The following is a 26,836-nucleotide window of genomic DNA, read 5'->3' as shown; positions in this document are numbered from 1 at the left end:
TACAGATAACTCTTGTATCACACACACACAAAAAGAAATTGTCAGGATTGGGGGCTCAATCCCATCGCTCGAGATCCGTTGCCAAGATTGGAGTCCGGCATGAATTCGAAGGTAGCTGGCCCATGCCGTCGTCCAACTTATCCACGCTGAGGACGTTGATGAAGGGAAGAACTGCTTCTCATCGAGAACGAGGAATAAGGGTTTATTTACAGGATTTAAATCAGTCTAACATGACTGCGTGAAAAAAAAAAGTGTCAGTCCAACATGACTGCACGAGAGAAGTGTATCAGTCTAACATGACTGCTCAAGAGAAGTGTGTCGAGCATCCGCACAACAGCAGTTTTTATACACTCGGTCCGCCAGCGATACAAGGCGGTGAATGTTCGTTTACTCATCGTCAACTTGCCGCCGCCCCGCAGAACACTTTATGTACACAAAGGCACACGCATTCCGATGCCCGACGCCGGCGTCGGAGGGGTGCCGTTCCGGGAAGTATTGGAGCCAATGGTGGGTAGCTCGTTGTCTTGCGTCTGGTCGGGGCATGGGAAGCAACAAAAAACGGCTTTCCCGCGGCAGCTTGCTCATGCGTAGCAGATCAGGTCCGCGCTGGAGAGCTCCGGCACCATTGTTCGCCCACCGAACTCGTTCCGTCACAACGGCGATGGGGCTGGTGGATGGAGGCGGTTTTCAGCACAAAGTCCGCTTCTTCGAACGCCTCCTAGCTGCAGCGACGGAGAGTGGGGGATGCGCGTCTTGTCCCCCAGTCGTAATTGGGTGGCAATTTCGCCTTGCAGCTCGCCATTCTTAACAAAATGCAGACAGAGCTTCGCAAGAAGACTGGAAACGTGCTGCGATAACTTCAATAGTTCGCTAGTTTAAGCTGACTGAGCATTTCTCCCGAAGAATAAATATAGCGCGGGCAACCAGCGGTAAGATCACAGGAAACCATAGTATGGCTCCTCCACATTGGTTCGTGAGGCCGCTCATCTGAAGCCGATGAGGCTGGCTTTGCGCGGACTCGTTGGTATAGGTCACCTTCTAATTTGTTGCAGCAAAGGCTCAAACGATATACAACCACAAAAGCCACATGCATGTCCTCACGTCTGAAGCCTCTTGTCTGTCACATCTAAATCACACACACACAAAAAAACTTGAAAGGTCACGAGATTGTGCACCGATATATCGGAGGCAACCGCTGTCATTCACCGAGTATATACAAGCTATATAGATCACGTGGGACCACAATATCGCGCCCCGTCAACTGCGTCTTGCTAAACCAAGTTAAGTGAGAACAAGGAACGCGCAAAGAGCGATGGAACGAAGAATGCTAGGCATAGCGTTAGGGGACAGAAAGAGAGCGGTTTGGATCAGAGACCAAACGGGTATAGACGATACTCTAATTGACATCAAGTGAAGAAAAAAATGGAGCTGGTCAGGCGATGCAATGCGTAGGGATATATAACCAGTGGACCATTATGGTTACAGAATGGATGCCAAGAGAAGGAAAACGCAGTCGAGGACGGCAGAAGACTAGGTGGAGCGATGAAATTGGGAAATTCGCGGGCGCTAGTTGGAGTCGGTTGGCGCAGGACAGGGGTAATTGGAGATCGCAGGGAGAGGCCTTCGTCCTGCAGTGGACACAAAACAGGCTGATGATGATTATGATGATGACGAAACCAAGTTCATCAAATGGTGCCCCAGAGGCAGCGACTCTTGAGCAGGAAGACGTATACGACGGCGTAACCGTGTGCTAATTGAGTTTCAAAGGTGTTTATAGCTAGCTATCGCAGGCCCTTGGAGCCAGTTTTACACGAAAAGTTTGTTTTTGTTTTTCTCTCTCTCTCTTGCCCACAACAGGGAGACTCGTGCGACCCCACGTCAACAGGATGATAAACCAACTTATTGGATCCATGCAGCTGCTAACTCGCACGATGTCTGGACGCAAACTGACCTTGGCCCACACGGAACACGAGCTAGTGCCGCGCCTTCCTTTGCCATTCAAGGCGCCGCGGTTCTTTAAGGACCTCAAATTGCCCCATTCAAAAAGAAGGGGAAACGGGATCCGTAAATCTCCGAAGCTTCCATAGAGCTCAAGCGCGGTTACGGAAGCCGATGGCGGTATAGTCGACACATACTCTACTGTCCTACAGAAGTTATACGTTTCACCGGAATTATGCTCGAAAAACATCTTCGAGCATCATTCCGAATGTGATTCCGACTTAGACGTTTCAATGCCGAAAGGGATAAGAATAACATCCCTGTGTGAAATTTTACTGCATCTGGTATAAGGAGGGGCCATGATCTTCGAGCATCATTCCGAATGTGATCTCGAAATTGACGTTCCAATTCCTAAAGGGATAAGAATAACATCTCTGTGTGAAATCTTACTGCGTCTGGTGTAAGAAGGGGCCGTGTACCCACGAACATTTCGAATTATACAGCCCGTTTCCGAAAGAACAAAACATTTGCGTACGCTAATTCGTATGAAGCGATTTCACGACAACCACATATAAGAGGTAAATATTATTATCAAAAATCAAATTAGGTTTAGTCGGATCCCCTTTCATTTTTCTCGCCACCTACATTTAGCTTTCGTAAAGGCCGGGTCAAGGAGTGGTTTAGTCAATTCCTTTGGCCGTCTGGACGAGTCCGTTGCAGACGACAGGCTTTGCGCACCCGATGTATATCTATGGATAGCTAGCTGACGATATATCTGGCTAGCCACTTACTCATCTCTCCAACTAGTTAGCTATATAGACAGATTTCTTCGCTCCGAACTCAATAAAGTTTATGTAGTACAATGACTCGTCACAGTTCGTCACCACCAGTGATCTTTCGGGACACGTCCGTAATTACGTCTGGCATGCGTACCACGTGATTCGACGTTTATATGGTCTGTCGCCACCGTTCAACAAGCGCCAGCTGGGAACTAGGAAGAAATCTCTCTCTCAACGAGAAGGAGAGTCGGCAGAAGCGCATAAAATGCAATTTCAGGCTAATACAATATTGCATCCAAGCAAAATTACACTATCTGCGAGGCTTTTTGGTCACGTGACCGATACCCACATTGGTCGCACTGTTTCACCGTCGAGCGACGACACATGTCATTCTCGCACCACTTTCAGAGGCAGATTAAAGATAACTATATATAGTTTATGGGATACAAGCGTGCACGTTTCCGTCAAATCATCTCATTCCCATCACAACCCAACGACGTCTTCCGGACGGTAGACAGTCCTTTTAATTAATGGGATCGTCGACTGTTTCTCTTCACGTAGGACTGTTTTTCACGGTGAGGAGGCATCTAGGGAGGGAACATCAAGGGGCATACACAGTATATGCCGAAGAAAGAAAGCGTAGACTTACAGATACGCGTCTGCATGCGCCATCGGATATATCTGCGAGGTCAAGGTCACTGCGTCGTTCTGAGGAGGCATTCCGACGCCCACTTGCACGCACAGTTACCGTTGCTCCGAAAGAGGGTCTCACACGCCTACGGCTACGCGACCAAGCGAAGTCGGTCGAACTTGAAAAGCGACTTTCTTTCCTCCAAACAACTTTTTTTAGTAAGTAAACTGCACGAGTGCAGTAGCAAAGCGAGTACTCTTCACACTGAGAGGGTCGCATCGTGAGCCAGAAAAAGACGGAAAAAAAAAAGAAACAAAGGCGGCTCGCGACGCCGCTCTGTGAAGTTCCTGCACTAGCTCGCCGTAACCATAGCCTCCGAGACGAGGATGCGCGCGCGCCCCCGATCTCGGAGACCATGCCATAACGTCACGCATTTCGACAGCGTCTGCTCGGGTACCAAATAACTGTTCGTCTGCTCAACAACGATTACAGTGCGTTCTATAAAGGAAACGGAAACTAAACTAGGCAAGTTTATCGAGAACCTCTTCTGCACCAAAAACAGGCCAAATAAAAGACGATGCTTTCAAATTCGTGACGTCACACGGACGTCACGGATTCGCGTCGCACTGCAGCGGCACGTCACGAACTTACAAGCGCCGAGTTTTCGGTACGACATTCAAAGAAATGAAAGGTAGGCCTTCGTAAATCTTTTTTCAATAATAATCGACGTTTGTTTTTCACTACTGTTCTGGATGGTTTGCAAATTCAGATTAAAACCCCCCGTACTCTCACACCACCATCGATTCGAAGTTATTCCACCACTTCATGGATGGATGGATGGATGTTATGAACGTCCCCTTCGGAACGGGGCGGTGGATTGCGCCACCAAGCTTCATAGAGTTTAGCACAGCGCCACCTCTCTACTGCAAAAGACGCTGCGATTCTCAAGAAACGGCACGGATGAGGAAAAAAAAAAATCTGTGACAATTTTTGTCCAAGGGAGGAGGTGCCATTAATTTGGTTTTTTAGCCTAGGCAGTATAACAGCAAGAGCTTCGTGGCGCAACCCTATGCCCCGTTCCAAAGGGAACGCTCATAACATACATACATACCTACCTACCTACCTACCTACCTACCTACCTACCTACCTACCTACCTACCTACCTACCTACCTACCTACCTACCTACCTACCTACCTACCTACCTACCTACATACATACATACCTACATACCTACATACCATCCATCTCCCGTTATCTGCGTGAAGAATTAAGGGAACGTAGGCGTTCGTTAGCGTCCAGTCACGTAACCAAATTATGCCAGGGACGGCGCGATGGAGAGCTGCGGGGTTAATAATACTGACAGCCTGAGCCACTTCTATACGTACACATATGAGCCAAGTTCACATGAGCGTCTTTTTTTTAAAATCGGACCTTTATTGGAGAGCGGCCATGCTGTGGACCGGAAATCGAAGTCCCCCCCCACACACATCGCGCCACTCGGCAGCAAAGCGCCTCAACCTACGAGCGAAGAGCGGCGGATACTATAAGATGTTCCAACTTTTAACCGCTATTCAGCGTTCAGATGGAGCAGGCTCCTTGAAGGAAACAGGACAGAGAAAAAGAAAAACCAGTTCACTACCCTCCCGTGTTCTATTTATTCTGCCCTTATCGTCATGCAAGAGAAGAAAAAAGAAAGGAAAGCGACAACTTGGACACATATACCCACCAGGCAGTAAACACGAGCCCATCAGATAGCGCCAGTCACGTAGTGTATGGCAGCGAAACGTACACCAAAGACGAAACTTGGCTTCTGATTCTGCATGCATACATACTTCTGCAGTATAGCGTGCATATGCGTTCGAGCGTAAGCGCTCATGTGAGCGCTCGTCCTGCATGCATACGTAATGCATTGTAAGGGCAGTTGCACGACTTAGTGCGGTGACGTCGAAATGTTTTAGACATGAGGGCACCCAAATTTAGGGAACGCTAATTGTGCCGGGCGCACAAAAGGGTACAAAAGGCGTACAACGAAGTTGGAGAGAGGGGAGGGGGGAGGTTGGCCACGCAAAGCCCACTAGGGAACGCTATTTCTAAATCTCCCTATTTGTTATCACAACTTTAGCGAAAAAAATGGAGACAAACATGCAAGGGAATGAATGTCGTGTACCTTATTTTTGGGTATTTAGACTTTTTTCTTTCTTCGCATAAATCAAACAAAGAAAGAATGTGTACGCATGTTCGCGCATCTGCACGTGCGAACAATGGTGAGCTTCGGGAACAGTCCATATGCTACAACACAGCCTGCAATGTGACACACCACTGTCAAAAGGAGTATTGACACGTTTTCTTTTTTTCTTTTTCTGAAGTTGTAGAAAAACTACCACGTATACACGCTCATATATCGCACGTAAGAGGACGACCCCTATCAAGTACGAAGCTCGTTTATCTATCTATCTGCCTATCCATCTGCCTGTCCATCTGTCTGTCTGTCCATCTGTCTGTCTGTCCATCTGTCTGTCTGTCCATCTGTCTGTCTGTCCATCTATCTGTCTGTCCATCTGTCTGTCTGTCCATCTGTCTGTCTGTCCATCTGTCTGTCTGTCTGTCCATCTGTCTGTCTGTCTGTCCATCTGTCTGTCTGTCTGTCCATCTGTCTGTCTGTCTGTCCATCTGTCTGTCTGTCTGTCCATCTGTCTGTCTGTCCGTCCATCTGTCTGTCTGTCCGTCCATCTGTCTGTCTGTCCGTCCATCTGTCTGTCTGTCCGTCCATCTGTCTGTCTGTCCGTCCATCTGTCTGTCTGTCCGTCCATCTGTCTGTCTGTCCGTCCATCTGTCTGTCTGTCCGTCCATCTGTCTGTCTGTCCGTCCATCTGTCTGTCCGTCCATCTGTCTGTCCGTCCATCTGTCTGTCCGTCCATCTGTCTGTCCGTCCATCTGTCTGTCCGTCCATCTGTCTGTCCGTCCATCTGTCTGTCTGTCCATCTGTCTGTCTGTCCATCTGTCTGTCTGTCTTATCTGTTACGCAGACGTTTCAGTTCCTGAACGAACTCGTCGATGAGGTCGTCACTTATGCGCATTAGTTACCGGTTGGTGGGTAAGCGAAGAATGTGTGCCTTAGGAATCCTACAAATACGCTGTCTCGATTTAGACAAAGCTATCTATTATTTGGCCAATCTCACCATGCATGGACTCCTTTAACACAGCTGTAGTTTTGCTCTTAGCGCCTTGAACGAGCACTACAGTCTACCACATTAATCTGGGGACGGGTGCTGCGTTTTTTTTTTTCTCGTAAAAACCCATCGTCACGATGCAATAGACAATCGTGCTTTCCTTACTCATTTACAAGTCTCTCGGTTATACTGAAATTCAATTGTCGACGGCATTGCGTGTACAAAATAACGTACACAACCATTTTGTTGCCGAACAAACTCCACGGAACCTTTCATTTCGTTATTGTAGTTAGATTTTCTCGAATTTTCCTGCTCGATTCGACCTTTAAAAATTCGCTATTCGAACCGTCCTACATTGCTTTTTATTTATTTATTTATTTATTTATTTATTTATTTATTTATTTATTTATTTATTTAGTGTGGTATGCCAGGGTCCCATTAGCATACACAAACCATTTGGTGACGCTAATTCATAAACTATTTGTCACTGTCGATTCGTGGAGCAATGAAAATAAGGCAAGAACATGAAACAGAAAGAAAGAAAGAAAGAAAGAAAGAAAGAAAGAAAGAAAGAAAGAAAGAAAGAAAGAAAGAAAGAAGGAAAGAAAGAAGGAAAAATGACGAAAGCCGACAACTGCAAACGTCGCCTAGTATCGAGAATGGCGTCACACCTCGGTTTATTCGCGAATTCAAAATAGCCGAGCGAAGAGAGAGATGGTGTACTCCAGAGGTTGGGGGGAAGGGGGTCTGGAGACGTTTCTCACACCCTCTCTCCCGCAAATCCGACTGCGTCACTTCCGGTCGCGCAACACCACCGCGCACCGTCGCCAAACGCACGGCGAGCACAGAGTCGTCCACACGTGCCACATACGTGTCCCAATAGCCAGCCCCCTGGTTTTTATCGGTGCCGAGGAACGCGAAGTGTATAAGCGCAGCTACCTAATAATAATATTTTGGGTTTTACGTGCCAAAACCACTTTCTGATTATGAGGCACGCCGTAGTGGAGGACTCCGGGAATTTTGACCACCTGGGGTTCTTTAACGTGCACCTAAATCTAAGCACACGGGTGTTTTCGCATTTCGCCCCCATCGAAATGCGGCCGCCGTGGCCGGGATTCGATCCCGCGACCTCGTGCTCAGCAGCCCAACACCATAGCCACTGAGCAACCACGGCGGGTAAGCGCAGCTACCTAGCCTTCTCCGATGTACGTACGGCTCTTCGCCGGCGCGTTCCTCGGAGTCGTACGTCACCCAGCAGGAAAGAGAGATACCGACGCGACGCGCAAGCGAATTCTGCCGAGATAACGGATTTCCCGGGATGTCGCCTCGGGAGGAGGAACCCGATCGACCGAGACCGCCGGAGGCCGTGTTATAGGACGGAACGCGAATGTGCGCGCAGATCGTGTCGCGTCTGAAGGCGGCAAAACGATCTGCGCATACATTCGCGTTCCTTTCAAACCGTTAGTGTTGGGAAGTGTCGAAGTGGGGAAAAAAAAAAAAAACTACTGTGGCTTAGCTAAGGTTAAGCCCAGGATGCGAAACATACTAGCCTTTATTTTAGTTGTTGAACCACTGTTTAGCCTGGTGAACTGCTGTTGCTTGCCTATATTTGGTTCGGCTAGACGAAGAAACAACCCATGCAGGCGAGCGCGCGAGCTGAGACCCGGCTATGTAGCTACGCGGCCGCAAGCGAGCGCACGAGCCTCCGCTTTTGCAGCTGTTATGACGTCATACGGTAGCTACGCGGCCGCGCGCGGCGCAGCAAGGAAGAGCGTGGTTGTGCGGCTAGTATGCTTCGCATAAAAAAAAAAAAAAAACAGAAGCTTGTATGTGAAGTGCGGGAAGCTCCCGGTCACATGGTAGGGGATGGGAGAGTTTAGGAAGAGCATATATATATATATCGAAAAAATATTTTGTTGTGTTATTTTAATGGGAAGTTCGAGCCATTCCAGCAGGATGGTCACACGTGCTGACAAACCCAGAGCACTAGAGTTGCTAAATGGAAACGGCTCGTTCCTGTTAACTCCCGTGCGTGAATGCGTTAGCAGACAGACAGAGGCAAATGCCAGGGAGCGAAGTTCCCGCGCGTCGAAACCAACGTATACGTTAGTAAATTCGCGTAAGAGGGCTACCGCGAAAGTTAAGACGGTCGGAAACACTTGGTTCGGCTGGCTATCTCGGCGCGACCGACAACGTCTCACATCGACGCGTACAAACTTCTAACGCGCAGCATTTTACTATAAGACGTAAACGGAAACTATAGCAACGACAAGTACGGGCAATTGGTGGGAGGTCATGAAAAGCTCCTATTCGCTTCTATCGCTCCCGTTTAGTTCTCTAAAGACGACTCGGTCTGGCCACGGGCTAACGTTTAGAAACTTGGCACGCTACGCAGATCCGCATGTGAAACTTCATAGTGAGCAACAGAACTGCCTGCTGGCCTAGTTGGTGTTTGCTAAAAGACGTTTTTTTTTTTTGCCGCAAGGTGAAACACACACAAAAGGAAGACACGTAGAAGACAACACGGGCCACGCGTTGCCTCACCCACTTCCTAAATTGGCCTCGCGCCACCACTCAAATGTATTTATCAAATTACGAACCAAAATGAAATGTCTATATTAAACGTCTCGTGGTTGGAGACGTGGCGGCGGCTTCCTCGGATGAGGATGAAACGTATAAAAGGGGTCGCCATCTTGGTTCCCGCAATGCCCGAGTTATCTCCGTTTGTAGTTAGGTATAAATACACCTTTTCTCGTAAAAATATCATTCCAATTTATGTCCATTAAGTTGAGCCGGTTCCCACGTAACTGTGGTGGCCGATAAAAAAAAAGGGGGGGGAGGCGCTTTCAAACAGCCTTGCTCACTGGGAAAGTCCAACAGGCGTATAAATTCGCAGAATTAACATTTGCTCAGCCGTGGTGGCTCGCAAATGCGATGCCAATAAACACTTCGAGAAGGTTCACAGAACAACGCGAAGGTCAACTCGAAACCGCCCGCACATTAGCAGGTGACGTTTCGAAGCAGGCAAATAACTGCGCGTAGGCACCGAACAGCTCTGCACGAATTGTTTGGTCTTCGGCAAAGAGCACCCCTCACCCACCGTGCCGCTCTCTCTCCGAAACGACATTCGAGGGAATCCTTTTGTCTTCGCGAGCGCCGCTTGAACGCACGGACAACAAACACACGAGAAAGGTTCGTTGCACCGACGGAACGCAAATCGAACAACGCGGCCGATCGGAGGAACGGTCATGAGCTCGCGTCGGGCCTCGCTCCCCCGAGCAGTCAATCTGAGTCAGCGCTAAGTTAAGCCACGCGTTTATGCTAATTGCACTGCAGCGTCTGGGAACGGCCAACGGCACAGCTTGGTCGAGGAAAGGAAGAGGGAAAAGGCTGAATAGGAAGACGAAGGCGAAGATGATTACGAAGATGAAGAGATCGAACACGAATAAGAAGAAGAAGAATGAGAAGAAGAAGGAGAATGAGAAGAAGAATGAGAATGAGAAGAAGAATGAGAATGAGAAGAAGAATGAGAATGAGAAGAAGAAGAAGAATGAGAAGAAGAAGAAGAAGAATGAGAAGAAGAAGTAAGCAGGAGGAGAAGATAATGACAATGATGAAGCGCAGGAAGAGAGAAAACGACGAACATCACTCATGTATGAAGTGTCGTAGAGCGTATTACCGAGCAGCCCGACTGCTATAGTCGAAAGAAGTCGGCGAAATCCACGGCCCGCATTTTGTACCTGTGCCTCACCGTGGTCCTTGCGACCTGCTCTTGTGACAACGTCAAAAATTTACGTAGGCGGTGAAGACGTCGCCGTGGACACGGACGACGCAGCCGCCAAACGGGTGGGACGACCCCCCGAAGCTCATTTCTAAAACAGTTATGCTAATTTCCTTCGTTACAGAAAGAAGAAAGCCGCGTACAGCTTGATGAAACGCCTCCTCCCCACTCCCCCCATAACTCTGCCTTTACGGCGATTTGGCTTTTAACGCCTGTATGTCGGACACATTCGTCCCACTCTTCAAACGCCCGCAGAAAGGGAACCTGCTGAAGAACAAAATGCGGGAACGATGTAATTATATAACGAACAAACGTCAAAGTCTAGCGAGACTCTTGTATGGATGAAGCAAGATGGAAAGGAACCACCACCTGGTCTGCCTTCCAGACCGTTAAATGTCCTTCATCCTTACAGCGATAAGAGAGAGAGAACCCGAGAACACGTATGTTGTAAACATCAAATGACATTCCGTCTCGTAGGTATGCAGGATAATTATTGAATACATATCCCTTTCACACTACAAAGAAGATTTATTTATTTATTTATTTATTTATTTATTTATTTATTTATTTATTTATTTATTGACTGACTTCGGCGATTTAGCAGTAAATGCGAGAGAAATGCGTCGGCGTTACGTCGCACCTCTGTGAATGTAAGTCATCGACCCAAGATGTAAACCGCGTTAACACCACTTTGCAAAGTCTTGTTCAGCAGTTCATTCGGTGCACGTGTTGATTGTTCGAGGAGCGAACGACCGTCCATTGCACTATATACAGAGAGCCCCATCAGGCGTAATCGTACACAAGAGTTGATAGTTCGCGCTGCGCCGTGCATTGCAATCAACCAGTGCTCAAACTGCAATGCCAAACAGGCGCCGAGTCAACGCTTTAGCTCAGCTACGCAGCGAAGGTGCCGCAGGGTGGGCAGGAGAGAGAGAGGGGGGGAGGGGGAGAGAGGGAGGGGGGGACACGCTCGCGTCGCGAGAAACCCAGTTTAGGAAGTGCCGTGATTCACGTTCCGCGTCAGCGATTCTTATCGTTAAGTTCACGCGCGTGCCAAGCCGCCAGAAAAGAGAAAAGAAACCATCGGCTTCCATATATATATATGCCCCGTACCCGAGAATCAGGTTGGTTTGACCTTTCACGTAGTTTATTAATTCCTCAAGGGCCAGGAGACACTACATGAGGAAGGCGGTGTGGAGGGCTGCATAGACATGCGAGGATAACAGTTTCAAACCAGGGTATACATAGTGCGTTATACAACAGGGAAGTATACGTTTAAATACAGTTGTAACACACTTGTAGTAGAGGATAACATGAGACCTTCTATAAACACTGCTATTTTATTTCCCGTTTTTAAACCCACACCATCATACGAGATTATTAATACAGGGCATATCTGGAGTTGTTTTCGACAAAAACGTACAAGATGAAACAGTGGCACCTGTGCCTACGTGAGCTGCAAGCAAGGCGGCTCTGTCAGCATGGGGGAACGAGTGGCGAAGCCATAATTTTTCGGGGGCGAGGGAAGGGATTCGTGCGCGGTGTGGAAGTCAGTAAATGTCACCTCATTTCCCAACCAAAAAGTCATTTCCACAGAATAGGTTGTTTTTTTTTTTTTCAATTTTCTTTGTCTTATAATTCATCGTACACAAGCTAATCGCCTATACCTAGCGACATAAAGCCCATTCGCGAGACAAGAAAATCACGTAACCTAACCTCGCTAAAGTTTTTTGTCTTTAACCAGCCGTGGTTGCTCAGTGACTATGGTGTCGGGCTGCTGAGCACGAGATCGCGGGATCGAATCCCGGCCATGACGGCCACATTTTCGTGGGGGCGAAATGTGAAAACACCCGCGTACTTAGATTTAGGTGCACGTTAAAGAACCCCAGGTGGTCGAAATTTCCGGAGTCCTCCACTACGGCGTGCCTCATAATCAGAAAGTGGTTTTGGTACATAAAACCCCCTAATATTTTTTTTGTCTTTAATGAGCAATTTGTTAAAATTATTTCGAAAGGCTTGAACAACAACGTATTTGGAAGTTGGCAAGCACAATAGGCATTTGCCTGGAATCTTTCAACAGTGCCTGCGCCGTTCACTCACCGTGTACTACTAGGCTCGCATTTTATGCGCAATAAAAATTCAGCTGACAATAGAATCGAACCATTGTCTGTTTGCGCGTAGTGTAAACGATAGCGCGCGCCATTGCGTAATCAGTATACAACCTGCCGGCTGTTCGGTCCTTTCATTCAGCGGTAAACACGATGCTCGTAGTCCTCAGGTCACTAAATACATAAAAAGTTCAAAGTGTGTAGCGAGGGTAGTGCCCTCGCTACAATTTACATAGACGATGGCTCGAAATCGCCATAGCGCAATGCGACCAAAGACCTAACAGAGGAACTTATTTCAGAGTGCCGAAATCGCAAACCATCGCGGCGGAGGGCGACGAGGACACTGTTGGACTTCTTTAAGGGCAACAGAATTGGACAAGCGGCTGTAGCCTGACCATATGTTCATAGTGCATGTTCCTATGGGTGGGCAGCGCAACCCGGACGAAGGACGAGAGGAAGTACGTACACAACACGCTGCCCACCCATAGGAACATGTTCAATCACCAACTCGCCCAGCTTGCCGTCTTAATTCAGTTTATAGTGCTTCAAGTGCTACTGTGCTGTGTTGTGACAGAATACGGTGACAGTATTTGACTGTGATTGAATGTCTATGCTGCTTTCTTTCTTTGTCTCTACTTTGCTATCACTTTACCTCCCCCTCCCCTCTCTCCCCAGTGTAGGGTAGCAAACCGGATCTACCCATCTGGTTAATCTCCCTGCCTTTCCCCGTTCCTCTGACTTTCTCTCTCTCAAAGTGGACGGGTGAGACACACGTGCATGGTGTTACGTACGCGACAATTGAACGTCCTAGAACACACACAAAAAAAAAGAACTCAGTGGCAAGAAAAGAAGCATTATTTCTTTACTCACAATCAGTTTGGAGTGGCAAAATATGTTAAACTGGCTTGTACTAAACACAGTAAACAGACGAAGACAAGCGCTTGTCTTCGTTTCTTCTTGTGTCCTTGTTTTGTTGCTCTATACTTTCAGTATACTGCAGCCGTTACGTGACAAACCACGGTGTGTTGCTACGGGGGACTTTCGCCGGCGCCTCTCCCAGGCATCATCTATCTAGTATACCACACATCTACGTAGGCAAGGGACGGCAATGCGTCGACTTCAACGTCACGAATAACGTGACGGCGCGTCGGATGCATTTAAGTGGCGCGGCGTGCGTTTTTTTTTTTTTTTTGTAATGCGCCAACGAAAATTAACTGCGTATCGGGCGGCGCGCGGAGACGAAAAAACAAACAAACAAACAAGCAAATAACAAAAACAGCCGGCGGCGCTAAACGAATTCGCGACGGACACTTAAAAAAAAAAAAAAACACGAGACGTCAAGTCCACAAGTGGGAGAGGATGACGCAACGCGACGGGTTGTAGCCGTGACAGTCTCTTCCGCGACTGTCGCAGCAGCCGCGCACTTTCGACGTCTCGCGAGTTGGAGAAGAAAACCTGACAAAACTTGAGCGGTTCTTCTAATTCTTGTCTTTTTTTTTTAAATATATAAATGCGACGACTGTCATGCGCTAGTCGTCATGTCATGCGCCTATCTTTATCCGCTTTCTTGTAAAAAAACCTCGTGCGCATGTGTGGTTCTTGCTACCCATCTTTGTTTGTCCTTATATTCATTCGCATACGCGGTGAATAAACAGTTGGAAGTTGCGCCTGTCCCGTCTCGCTTGCTGTGTGTTGTGTTTTTTTCGGCGCTATAACCCTCTTCTGGAAACATGCGCCAACTAGCCCGCCAACAAGTATTACTAGTCGGCCCTACATGTTTATTTTCAATTTTTAAACTGTTTCTTACGTGTGTTTGAGTAGCGAAGTTTTCGAATTCGAGCAAATAAACAAATAAATGACAAAAGGCTCACTTTTTGACAAAAGGTCACGTAATGACATTTGTAGGGTCTTTTCGCTTGGAAGTTTGTCAATGAGGCGAGAAAACTCGCCGATTTAGCCAGCCGTCTCGCATGACAGGCAGGCTCTAATTTAGCCAATACGCTTTATGGCGGCTATAATATATATCGAATGTCAAACGAAATCGAATGTCGAAGATTCGAAACAGCATTCCATTTGTGTTCGAAATTTCCAATATTCGCCAGCCCCTACCCCTCCCTTCCATTACTTTCTTTTTCCTTTGAATGAAGTTGCAGAATGCGAGGGAAAACACGAACCCACCGTCTGAACAGGCGCCCGAGGGAAATACTGAACGCACTATAAATGGTGAGAATGGAACGCTCACGGAACAAGCTTTCGACGTTCCGAGTTACTCGCAAGGCCGTTCACACAGATATTGGGGCAACCGCGTGGTAATGGCCTTTGCGTTTGCACTCACGCTTGCGCATACTAATCGAGGTGACAGCACCCCCCCCCCCCAACCCAACCACCACGAAAAAAAAAAAAAAGCGGGACGGCCATACAAGATGCGATCGCTCCCTTCCCAAGGTCAATATAATTTCGACGTCGATGCAGCTCGGTGAGCTGTATAGCACCTGCGTAAAAGCTCCAACGTCTTACAGATTCGCAAGTGTGAATATATGCGCGAGTCCGTCAATAGTACACGGGAGAGGAATCAAGTGAAGTTGTGTGCAAGTGCAGCTTCTGCAATGGAGAAATAGCCCCATTTACAGTGAAGGGAAGTGACACGACGAAAGACACGACACGTGTTCTGACTCCAGCTAGTCGTGACCACGGCCTCAGAGATCGGGGCGGCATATGCTGTCTCCCGTTCTCTGAGGCATGTCGTGACGTCGCGGGTTTTGACGCCGTTCGCTCGGACTTGGCTGACTGCCCCAAAGGAGCCAGACACTAAGCTTGGAATGTTTCCAGAATGAACGTCGGAACTTCTGCGCAAACAAAATCGAGAGTCCGGGTCAGCCCTTCACCCCTTCTACGTTCACTAGTTTAATGAGGGCAGCACCCCACCCCCCCCCCTCCGCCCTTCTCGCACTTGACTTCAAGGTTACCCTGCATCTCCCCTAGAGTTGTACAGGGTGATATATATTTCTTGAAGTTTTTCAGAATTTTGAAGAAATCACCAGTGGCAGATTGTCCTTCAGCTAACTCTTGTCCTTCAGATGAATTATTCAAAAATGTGAACATTACTAGCACAAGAAATCAAAACACATGTTCATCTAATTAACAAAACCTCAGTAATTAAATTCTTAATTACTGTAGGGCACATACTGCAATTTACGAATTGAAGCCACTGAGTTTGGAAGACATATGCACTTGAAATGAATCTCCAGGATGACAACAGCTTCGATATAGAATTTCCCAAAGTGTGGGATGACATACATGGACATTCCTGTTACTTTAGTGATACAATGCTAAAAGAGCATTTTGTGAAAGAAGTAAGTGGAACAACAGTGCATTTTTACAGCAAGTTTGATGGCACATAGCTTCAAGTTGGTGTCATTCTGGAAGTGCATTCCAAGTAGAGACGCCCTGCAAATGCAATGGCTACAATTCATAAATTGCAATATTCACCATAAAGTGATTAATGAAGTTAATTTGTGAATATTCTTAATTAGTCGAATATGTGTTTTGATTTCTTGCGCAGGTAGTGTCTGCCTCCCTGAATAATCCAATTCAAGGGCTAGAATTATGTTACCTGCAACAGGCAATTTTTAAAAATTCCATAAAGCTTGAAAACGATCAGCTGTCCACCAAGACATCGCAAGTTACGAAGAAGTTATAGAAATAATTAAGGGGCTCTCTAAGAATGATGTGCTGCCACCAAACATCTGTACCAGTTTCATTTTGCCTTGTCCTTTCTCAAAAACTAAACTTTTCGGTCAGTGACTTCATGAGTGAGGTGTCGAGAACTTCTCGCAAGCTATCTTGCTCAGACACATAGGCCTCAAACACAAAGCCTTGAAATGCAGAAAGTAATAACAACAGTATAAAAGAAATACATCATAATAATGAAGAATGCCACCTAGGAATGTTTCATACACAAAATCCAGTTTACTTTGTTGCATCAAAAATAAAAGAGGATGTCAATGATACCTCAGTAACAATTAAAATGTAGGTTAGTCCCCCATTATAAGACAACTGCTTTAGCACAACAAAGTATTGAAGGATAAGGCAGACAATGGGTAGCATAAAACAGTTGGTTTTATATGCAGAGAGCTCTCCATATATTCATTCTTGTCATCATTTAGCTGGAACAGCTGGTACGTCTCCTCGCTGAATACGTCATGCATAAATGAGGTAAGCTGCCGGCATTTTCCTGCGTGTTCTGTAACACCGATGGATTTATAGCTGCCCAATTCACCAATAGGTTTTCTTTCTACGAAATCCTCACATCGTGAAGAAGACACGTGCACCAAAAGCCAACAAGAAAGAGAGCCGCACAGCTTGCTTAACAGCTAAATTAAGGTGCGCACTTGGCCTCTTAAGATTATTCCATATATTGAAACTAATTTATTTCCAGTTCTGAAGTTACTCGCAGCAAGTCGAATGCAACTAATGGGTAGGTTTCTTGCAACAGCTCAGCACATCGGTATCATTGGTGTTCACACATTTTATGAATGTCTAGTTTTCCATAAGCCTGCAGTTGACCTTATACTTCAATCTACCTTGGTTCCTTAGCAAAGCATAGATATAATCATGTTCAGCCCTTCTGCTTGCAGTGATATTAAAGGACACACAGTTAAAGCAAGCACATTTATCAGTGCAATAGATTTGAGGAGATTATCACATGCCAAGTCTCTGAAGGTTAGGGAGAGAAAGGTTCTTTCATGAAAACTGAAGAGGTTTGTCTGCTAGCATGAGTAGCATAGTCTCAAAAGGTCAAATAACCTGCCTTTTTCCCAAACAGCAAATCACAAACAGCAGCTAACTATTATCCCGGGAGAGAAAACTTACACAATCAGTTCCTTCCAACATTGCTGCCCCTGGGGTCGAAACTTGGAGGTCAACAAAGAAATAACAGAAAAAAAAAAAAAACAAAGGACCATGCCACGAGCGACGGAACAGAAAGTGATAGGTTTAACGTTAACAAGACAAGAAGAGGGCTATGTGGATTAGAAGGCAAGCAGGCGTAGCAGATATTCTGGCTTAGATTAAAAGGAGGCAATGAATGAGAGCAGGACATGTAATGCGAAAGGATAATAACCAGGTAGTGTGCTAACAGAATGTGGTATCAAGGGAAGAAAAACGAAGTCATCCACGGCAAAGAACCAGGCGGTGCGATGAGATCACAAAATTTGGAGGCCTATAGGAATTGGAGTCGGCCGACGCAAGACAGGGTGATCGGAGGCAGCTGCGAGAGGTCTTTATCCTGCAGTGCGGGCAAAGTGGGCTGATCACGACAATTCCTGGCAAGCGAACGTAACTCCCAAATGCAGTTACAGCTCCAGTTTGAAAAGTGCAGATGAGTGACTGACCTTCGTTAAAATAAAATATGGCTCAGTGTGGCTGCATCTCACACTCAATAAACCTGCAACATTAATTAGACAAGTACAACTTACTCAGAGAAAGCAATTAAATTATTTACAAAGTATAAAGCTGAAAAATAACTGAGCAGAGTATTAATTGCTGCATTTAACCATTGCTGGACAAAGTGGAAATTTTATATTACATGCATCTGGAAATGCAAAGTACAGAGAAAAATATTTCCACTGGCATTTTTGGCAATGAATTGAAGGCTTTTCTCAGGAACATCCAACAACTCAAGGTGTTGTGAGCAGCATGTATTTTCAGAATTTTCAGTTCACAATCATCGTGGTGCTAAGTACGGCCGCAGTTTACTCAAGGAGAGTGACAAGCATTAGGCATCAGGTTCCAAAGATACAATACCAAGGCCTAACCGCAGCACGATGCGAAGCATAGACATTTGTGAAGTTTCAGGGAGAGCCATATTTATATGCAGCACAGGGTCGACAAATGATGTTGAAGTCCTGACAGTCGAATTTGTGGGAACAGTTTTGTTGTTTGTTTTTCTTGACAAAGGATATTTTCTGGAAGACATTATGATTCCTACAAGAATCATTGGCTCAGAAAGTGTTAAAGTGTACCTAAGTACTCATTGTAGGGAAAAGCAACTCGTTGAACTCGTCAGCTATTTCCAGAGGACACTCATTCACTCAGAAACACTCAGACATTCAAATTGCACAGCTTGGTCTTGCTTTTCATGGACAAGCTGTTACTGAAAAAATGCAGCAGAGAGGTAGGTGCTAACCTAGAAAACTAACTGACAAGTAACAAACTCTTTAAGTATAAGTTACCACCAAAAAGTAATAAAGTTACAGTACCAATTTCTGACTCAAATAAGCAACTGCAAGTCACTAAGTAACTCACAAAATCAATTAAGTTACAGTAACTTAAGTAGGGTATTCAAGTTACAAGCTTGACGTATATAGCCCCATTACAAATGCTGCTTTGTAAGCATTTCTTTTTCTCTTTTTTCCTTTTTTACCATTTTCTGCTGGAAGGTTCAAGCACAGCACATGCGTGGAATATCTCCTCGCGGCCAACTTATCGGCACAGTCATTGTTTCCAGATCCCGCGGCCTTATCTCGCATTTCTGAATGAACGGATATCTGTGAGACAAGCAGAGGGATGCAGACCTCGAAGTAGGCCAATTGGTCACGCCAAAGATATGCCTTCCGACCACCGTACTGTTCAACAGGTCAACATGCGTTCACATGAAACAGATTTTTCAAGTATTTCAGCAGAAGTAAGCACTACAGGTAAGCATCAGCTATGACAAAGTGCACAAAGTGCAGAATTCCTATATGCTACACTTTGAATATGGGCAATTTCCTTGGGGGACCTGTATATGTGGAAACGGTGTATATGGAAACATTCCCAGATTTACAGTGTGAGAATCGCACCGTAACCATAACCTATGAAATAAAACAAACACTTACATGTACCCCATTTCACATAACTATAGTCTGATCAAAGAATGGTCGTTGGCCTTGTACACTATAGAGCCTTCATTTATCTGACATCCCCTTCAGGTACTGTGTTCAAAGTTGTGCATGGCAAGCTATTGCTAGCCAGTAGGAAAGCAACATTTAGAACTTGTTTCATGCAAATTAAAATTTTTGCAATTGAACCTGTGCTGCAATGTTGAACAACATGCATATGGCGTTTTCGTAAAACAAGTTGGAAGGTAGATGACTGGAAGTTTGCTCTTGGCCTGACTATGTCGTCAAGTGGTGGGTTCACTTCTCTCATAGCTTTTCACAACAATTTGTCTAACTTATGTCTAACAGCCTAACGTCCCATATTAGAATGCCATAAAAGAAAGTATGACACCACTGCAGATGTTGGGGAAGGACTGATGCATTTCTCTCTTGTAACAAACATTTCTAAACTACAGCTGGTTCTGACAGCCAAATGGCAGAAATCAGGGTCAGAGCGGTACTGCTCGTCACCTGTAATTTAACCCAAGCTGTCAATACTCAGCAGGTCCAGCAACGTCAGCGCTGCCTGGTGGGCTACACCAAGAAGTGCCTTGGAAAGTTCCCCAACGGAGTCAAGGAGTTAATGCTTCTTAACCTAGTGGTTCCATATAAAACTAATAAAGATTCCATTCATTCGTTCAGCAGATGATTTCCTAACCTGGCTGTGGGGTTCTCCTCCACGAAATCCATTAGCGGTGATGAACACTCACTCTCCTTTACCCATTCAAACATATCCAACCACTCTTGCTTGTTCCTCAAGGTCTTGCATTCTGCGGGGCTACAGTGAGATTATTCCTGCATTGATACAACCCAAGCTGAAACAGTAGGTTAACTTGAAGTGCACAACCTGCGCTGCTTATACAATGTAAAGTAAAATGCGATGGTAGGAGCTTGAACAACGAGGAAGCGTTATATTCGTTCACTATGGAGACATCCCACCTAAACATTCCTTAACATAAAGTGCCCAATTTCCGGCCACAAACAGATGAGTGAGCCTCCAACAACTATTGCATAAGGACAAATATGGCATCAAATTATTTAGCTGTGGTTAAAAGTATGGCCTCTTCGAGAACAGAGTCACAAAACAGAAAGTTATAACCGAAGCAGCCTGTAAGGAGGCATTGTGTAATGCTGCTGACGGCGATAACACTAACGGTGCTGCCCCTGATGCACGACCCTCAAATATGCGTTGCAAATCTAAATTCCGTCGTACAAGTCTTACTGGTCATGTAAAGGCAACCAAAAGTCTTATCAGCACAATGACGCTTTCAAGAAAACCTTTTTCTTTCCCAGCTGAAGCAATCTTATTACAGGATACAAAAAGACAACTTACAACCACAAACGCACAGCCTCATTTGAATATTAATCAAAGCTGCTTGTCATATCCGCATTTCACTGTAAGCTTACTTCAGAGCTGATTTTCCAATGAGCACTACTAGGAGACAGGTACGTGAGGTACCAGGCCAATGCTGAACTCTTGGAAAGTTAAACTTGTCGCGCAAAGTTCAGCACATGCTGCTGCATACTAGTGCAAGCTTAATCTCGCAAGAGCGGCAATGCTAAATCTCAACATGGCGACGTGACTCCACTACCGCTCACCGAAAACCATTTACAATGAGCACCTGTTGCAGCAGTTTCGTGCAGTAATGGCGAAAGAACACGGTGTTATGCACACATAGCCTAAACATGTGCACTGCGACACAAAGCTACGTTAGTAATTCATTCACACGTAAGTGTGAACCACATATAGGATCTTTGCCTGCGTCTTTTTGCAACATACAGGCAACAGCAGCACAGAGTCACAGACGGCCAAATGTTCATTCAAAAGTCGAGTAGCGCTTCTTCGAGACCCTCCACAAATTAGCGCAATACAGAAAGTGACACGGTTCGCGGTGTACATCTAAATGAATGTACGGGGAAGTACTGTGGCTCAACTTTTCAATCTTGCAGTGGATTGGTGCAGCGAAGGGTACGACCTTGACCAACAGTCGAGTCTCGCCGTTTGGGTGACACGAATGACAGCGCATACATCATCGAACTATGTCTCGAACTACGTCAAGTGAGTGACGGCTGAGCGGTGCACCTGTTGCCCCCAATTTGAACTTTTGCCCAAAAAGACAGCGAGACGAGAACGCCGGAACCCCCCGTCGCGTGAAGGGGGGCTCGTTAGGACGACGCAAATGAGAGACGACGTGGGCGCGCCCACACGTACCTTGGCCAGCCTGGCACGCTTGATGAGGTCGTTGAGCTTGCGGAGCGCCGCGTTCCGCGGCAGCCCCTGGATGTCGTTGAAGAGGTCCTGCTCCTCGGCCTCGAACAGCTTGCGGTTGGTGTCGTAGCGCAGCGGCTGGTCCCAGAAGGAGCCGATGTACACGCGCGCCACCTCGGGCGTGTTGAGCACCTTGCCCAGGGACCACATGAGCGCGCCGTAGACCCGCATCAGCTGCTGGTGGTCGACCATGTCGGCCTTGTTGAGCACGATGCGGATCTTGTCGTCGTGGCCGCGCAGCGCCTCGATGCTGCGCCGGAACTCGTCCGAAATGTCCAGCTTGTGCGCGTCGAACAGCAGGATGATGCGGTCGACGCGCTCGGCGAACCACTCGAGCACGCCGGTGAAGTCGTAGCCCCGGTCGACGCGCTGCTTCTCGCCGCTGAGGATGCCCGGCGTGTCGATGATGGTCATGCTCTGCAGCACGGGCGACGATAGCTGGGAGCACTGGAAGCGGTTGAGGAACGCGTTGCCGAACTTGGCGAGCGGACGGAACTGCTTCTTGGGGTCGACGACGAGCGCGTTGCCGGGGATGACGCCCTCCTGGTCGCCGTACATGACGGCGATGAACCGGTCCGTCGTCGGCTCGGGCCCGATCCGGATGCCCGGGAAGTCGCGCTCGAGCAGGTACCGGATGAAGGTGGTCTTTCCCGTCGAGTACTGGCCGACGAGCAGGATCATGGGCTTCGACTCGAAGTCCGGGTCGTCGAGAGGTGGCGAGTGGAAGTCGTGGAACAGGTAGTGCTCCTCGAGCGGCAGTATCTTGGCCTTGTAGATCTTCTTGAGGCCCTCGACGACCGTGTTGTAGAGTTCGGGGTGCCGCTTTCGGCCGTCATCGTTGTTCAGCCAGCTGAACATCTTGCCCAGCCACCGCCGTTGCAGCTGCTGTGCCGCCCCAGGCTGCTGCTGCCGCTGCTGCTTGCTGCCTGTGGCTCCGCTGCCGCCCCTTCGAAGCGTGCGTCACACGTCACTTCCCCCCGCCGAGCATCTCCGCCGCGACGACGACGATGATGATGATAGTGGCTGCTGCCGCCGCCGCTGCTGCTTTGAACGCGCGGCGCGTACGCTCTCTCCTCCTCTTCCACCAGTTGCCCCACCCTTCGCGTGCCTTTGGCCGCTGACGTCACGCGCGCTGGTTGACGCCGTCGACGTGGTGGTTGACGTTCGCCAGATGTAGCAGACGGCAAACCAAAAAACAAGAAAATGTGAACCTCCACGGGTCGACCAAAACACGACGGCACAGGGCAGAGTTTACACGCTACTAGGCTTGCGTTTCACCGATCGGCTGCTATGACAACGACTGGCTTCGCACCTGTGGCCGTCCCGTTCACGCACGGCCCGGCGGAGAAACGAGAGCGGTCACTCGTGGTCAGGCCACGAATGACGTCAGCCGATGGACGTTTCCCTCCCTGCCTTCCCCACTATCTCCATTACTCGTTTCAGGGCGACACGCGCATTTTTTTTCGGTCGACAATGTCCGATTGTAGTACGTGCGCGGGTCCGTTAAAAGAGGCATCGTTTGTTCAACGAGCTCGATATATGCGTGTCTCAAATCTGGCCACTCTCGGCTACAATGACCGAGTTCAGCTACCTTTGTCCTAGGCTACGTCGCTCGCTTGTCGCGCGTCATGCATTGCTGGGAGCGATGGGGTTTTCCGCCTACCGTTGCGCGTGTTGCCAGCGAACGCGACAGCATACATTAGTTTCCGCGCTCATTCTCAAGTGTCAACTGTAAGTTCTCCGAGATATTTACGCTCGGCTCGTGACTACAAAGCAAACGCTTCACTGAAAGATGCTGACCGCGTGCTTTAGGTTGGCAGTATTATGCGTGCATTCTATGGCCTAAGCACTGCATTCTTAAATGCGTGAGCGAACAGCGTATGCTGAACCCGTCTGTGTACTTATTAGGCAACGTAGACATTCGGCTGTTGACCTTATGCTTAGTTGTGTGCACTGAAGTGTCTTACTAATGTACAAGGAAGGAGGATGCCCCTAACAATGCAAGAAGAAAACTACAAGACATGTCGTGTACAGCATGATAGCCTACTTCTTTACTGCTGCTAAATGTGCAAGTTCTTAATAACTTAATTCATAGGCTACGTCTAGTTGCTAATATTTACATAACTTGGTTAAACATTTCCATTATTTCACAGCAACTGTTTTATAACCAAGGCCATCTTGTTCGTGCAAAACATCTAGTTGATTCAATCTGCAGTGGTCATATGACAGATGTCCCTAGAGTCAACGTTTCGACGAGGGCAACAATCTGCTTGTTGTGACCCTGAATAAGACAAGTAACCTCGAAAATGTTGGCTTTGGAGACATATTTTGTTTGACCGCTGTTCATGAGTCCGAGTTTCAATTTTCCTGTGAATTGCTGTTTGGATTCAGCTAATTTGGTCGCACACTTATGCAATTACTTTTCCATTTAGAGCCATCTAAACTACTTCAATACATGTAGAAAGCACAAATAGCTGAATGTAGAGCATTGAATACTTGAGATATGTTTACCTAGGTGCACACATCTCACACATTTGCAAGCAAAAGTGGTGTATTTTAATCAATCCTGACTTGCTTATTTTAAACATGGGTAGTTTCAGCAGGCCAGCCATCTAAAACTCGACTTCCACAGCGCTTTCCACTGCCACTCAGGATATTAAATGCAAGATAAGCTGATCTATGGCAATTCTGTCAAGATCAGCTGCTTTAATCTTTTGCAAGGAATAAGTATCCCTTGAAAAGCAATCATTAGTGTTTACGTGGACTGTTAAAATACCATTCCAAAAACCACGCAGCGATTGTTCCGAGCCAAGAAAAGAGAAAATTGCGTCTGAGGAGTGCGCATACCCTGAGGGGGGGGCGGGCATTTCAAATCGCCCGCCCCCGAGCGGGACTGTGGCGAGTAGAATGGCGACCGACAGACGGCGCTGCGGTTTCTTTCTTTTTTCTTTTTTCTATGGCGTTGCTGTATTAAAACGCAAACGTACGGCCACGAAGAAACTCGGCTGCTTTTGCTCAAGTGGCGTGGACCGTTCGGGCATCCCACGACATCAAACAGACGTAGAAATCTCTGCTACTTGCACTCTGTAGGAGTTTCGCGAGCCAGCAAAACCAGCGCAACACTTAGCGATAACGAAACTACTGAAACGCGAAGGCGCGGGCGATGCAGAGTCGAGCGAAAACGAAACCTTTCGACTGCCCGCGTCGTTGTCAAGGGTAACGACAATGGATTATTTTTTTCTAAACATCGAACAGAACTGAAGTAATGGAATGCAATTAACTATTTATAACGAGAACTGGAGTACTATAGCGACAGAAATAAAATGAGGCGTGCCTTCGTCATCGGGCTAGTACTCGAATGTACCTGGCGAGTCGCAAATCGCGTCCTGCATTTACCTCAATTTTTCGTTCACTAAAACATTTTAGAAAATATATTGGTAAATAAATTGGTAATAATATTGACGCCTTAATACTTTTAGCTCTACTGTGTATTGTTTCTTCATGGTGCCCTCAGAGACAATACGCTGCACTTTGGCCATGCACGAATTGCTCCCACCTTCCGCAAGGATGTGGTGTCCGTGTAATAATGTCGCACGACAATCATCCTCGTGCCTCTCCATTACTGCATTGTACACTACTTCACGAAGGATATGCAGAGGTGCGCTTACCTACAAAAACATTAGGATGCAGAGCAGAGTGGAAACCACACTTCACAGCTTTATCACAGTTAGTTTCGCACTGTACTAGTAGTCCATTCGATATTTTTCACTTAGATTTTATGCTTATGGTTTCGACCCCACTTCACGCACCACATCAGACACGGTTAGGCGTACCGTGCGCGGTCACTCACACACACTGCACTTTCCCATCTCACGGGCCGTCGAACTGGCCTCACGGGAGCGGTCGACACCGGTACAAACGAATCGTCGCGTCTTCTACCGCACTCCCCGCACGCCATCCGCAGTGATGGCAAATCGACACGGCTCTCGCGGCGACATCGAAGGCGCGAAGGCGACACGCAGGGCTCGGACTCCAGACGGCGACCGACTGGTCACGAGGCGAGTGGTGACCAGGTTCGCCCAGCCGGGCCCCAGGCTGGGCGCCGTGCGACCTCCGGGCACGTCCGTCACCTGGTTGACGCACAGGACCGCGACACCCGATCGCCAGAGGCCGTCCAGAAGTGCGCCCAGACGCCGCAGGCCCTGGGCGCGCTCCGGGTCCGCGCGCAGGAGCGCGGCGACCGAGTCGATCACCAGAAGCGTGACGCGCCTCGTGCGACGTAACCCCGGCAGCGAGCCTTCCAAGCACTGAATAAGCATGGGCCACTCCCCCAGCTGGGCAACGAGCACGCGCTCTCCGCGTACTGCGCTCGGGTCCATCTGGCGCAGGCGCTTCTCGGGAAAGCGCTCCTCGGTGCATACGTAGAGAACGTGCGCGTCGTCGCCGACGGCGGTGGCCGCGAGGGACGCCTGGAGGCACAGCTGCGTCTTGCCGCTGCCACTTTCGCCGCACAGCTCGATCAGGCCGCGAGTGCTTGGGCCGCCGTCGAGGTATTCGTCCAACACGGGACAGCCCAGACTCAGGCGCGGCGGCTCCGAAAGCGTGTTTGCCGCAAGTCCGATCGCTGCCGCTCGCCGGCACGCGCTGGCCAGCTTCCGACTCGCTTCGCCCTTCGACAGACCAGCGCTCAGGCGAAACTCGAGCAATGTCATCTTCAAGTCGACGGCGTCGACATCTTCGGGCGGTCCCGCCATTGCATCGGCCGACTTGGAAGTCGTCTTGACCGGAGTACGCGCGTACGCAGCCATTGAGCGAGCCGCGGTGTGGCGGTGCTCTTTGCATTTTACAATTGTCAAAACAAAAACCTTCAAAACTGCACTAAGTTTGTGTTAAAGTAAAAAAAAAGTTTTTGTACCTTTTATTATTACAATTTGAGCAGTGTGCTTTTAACAGCAAATTTGCAAGATGGCAGCAGCAACCACTTTCTCGTGCGTTAAGCTAGTTATAATACGTCTAGATTAAACTATAAAAATTGTACGTCTAGATTGAAATTAAAGAAGCGGGAAATTTGAGTCTAATGCATAGCGTGGAATACGTCTATACATCCAGAAAGAGAAATTACAGTCGATATGCATGCAAAAAGAATTCTCGCATTGTGTGGGCACATTCATGGAAAATGTTCTGCCCGATCACACTTGTGCCGACACACCTCATGTTATTGAAGATTGATAAATCAAGG

At 47.6% G+C, this 26,836-nt stretch overlaps 2 protein-coding genes across 2 annotated transcripts in view; both read right to left on the bottom strand.

Moving 5' to 3' along the window:
• Past1 (putative achaete scute target 1) overlaps positions 1–22,594 on the bottom strand; it is a 47,480-nt gene extending 24,886 nt beyond the window's left edge. Inside the window, exon 1 of the mRNA XM_065451034.1 lies at positions 21,541–22,594. Within this exon, the coding sequence (XP_065307106.1) occupies positions 21,541–22,455 (915 nt within the window). The 5' untranslated portion in view covers positions 22,456–22,594. The remainder of the gene's footprint in view (positions 1–21,540) is intronic.
• A 439-nt stretch (positions 22,595–23,033) lies between these two features.
• On the bottom strand, positions 23,034–26,472 carry spn-B (spindle B). Its single transcript, XM_065451035.1, has one exon. It carries the CDS (start codon positions 26,403–26,405, stop codon positions 25,533–25,535), a length of 873 nt encoding a protein of 290 aa, XP_065307107.1. The 5' UTR covers positions 26,406–26,472; the 3' UTR covers positions 23,034–25,532.
• Between the last annotated feature and the right edge of the window lie 364 nt (positions 26,473–26,836).

This window comes from Dermacentor albipictus, chromosome 7, assembly GCF_038994185.2.
Source record: "Dermacentor albipictus isolate Rhodes 1998 colony chromosome 7, USDA_Dalb.pri_finalv2, whole genome shotgun sequence".
In the NCBI taxonomy this organism is placed as follows: Eukaryota; Metazoa; Arthropoda; class Arachnida; order Ixodida; family Ixodidae; genus Dermacentor; species Dermacentor albipictus.
This window is presented reverse-complemented; position numbering and strand designations above follow the sequence as displayed.

Bases quoted from the DNA above. Each gene is read 5' to 3' on its own strand.
- spn-B (XM_065451035.1), bottom strand. From the start codon at position 26,405: ATGGCTGCGTACGCGCGTACTCCGGTCAAGACGACTTCCAAGTCGGCC.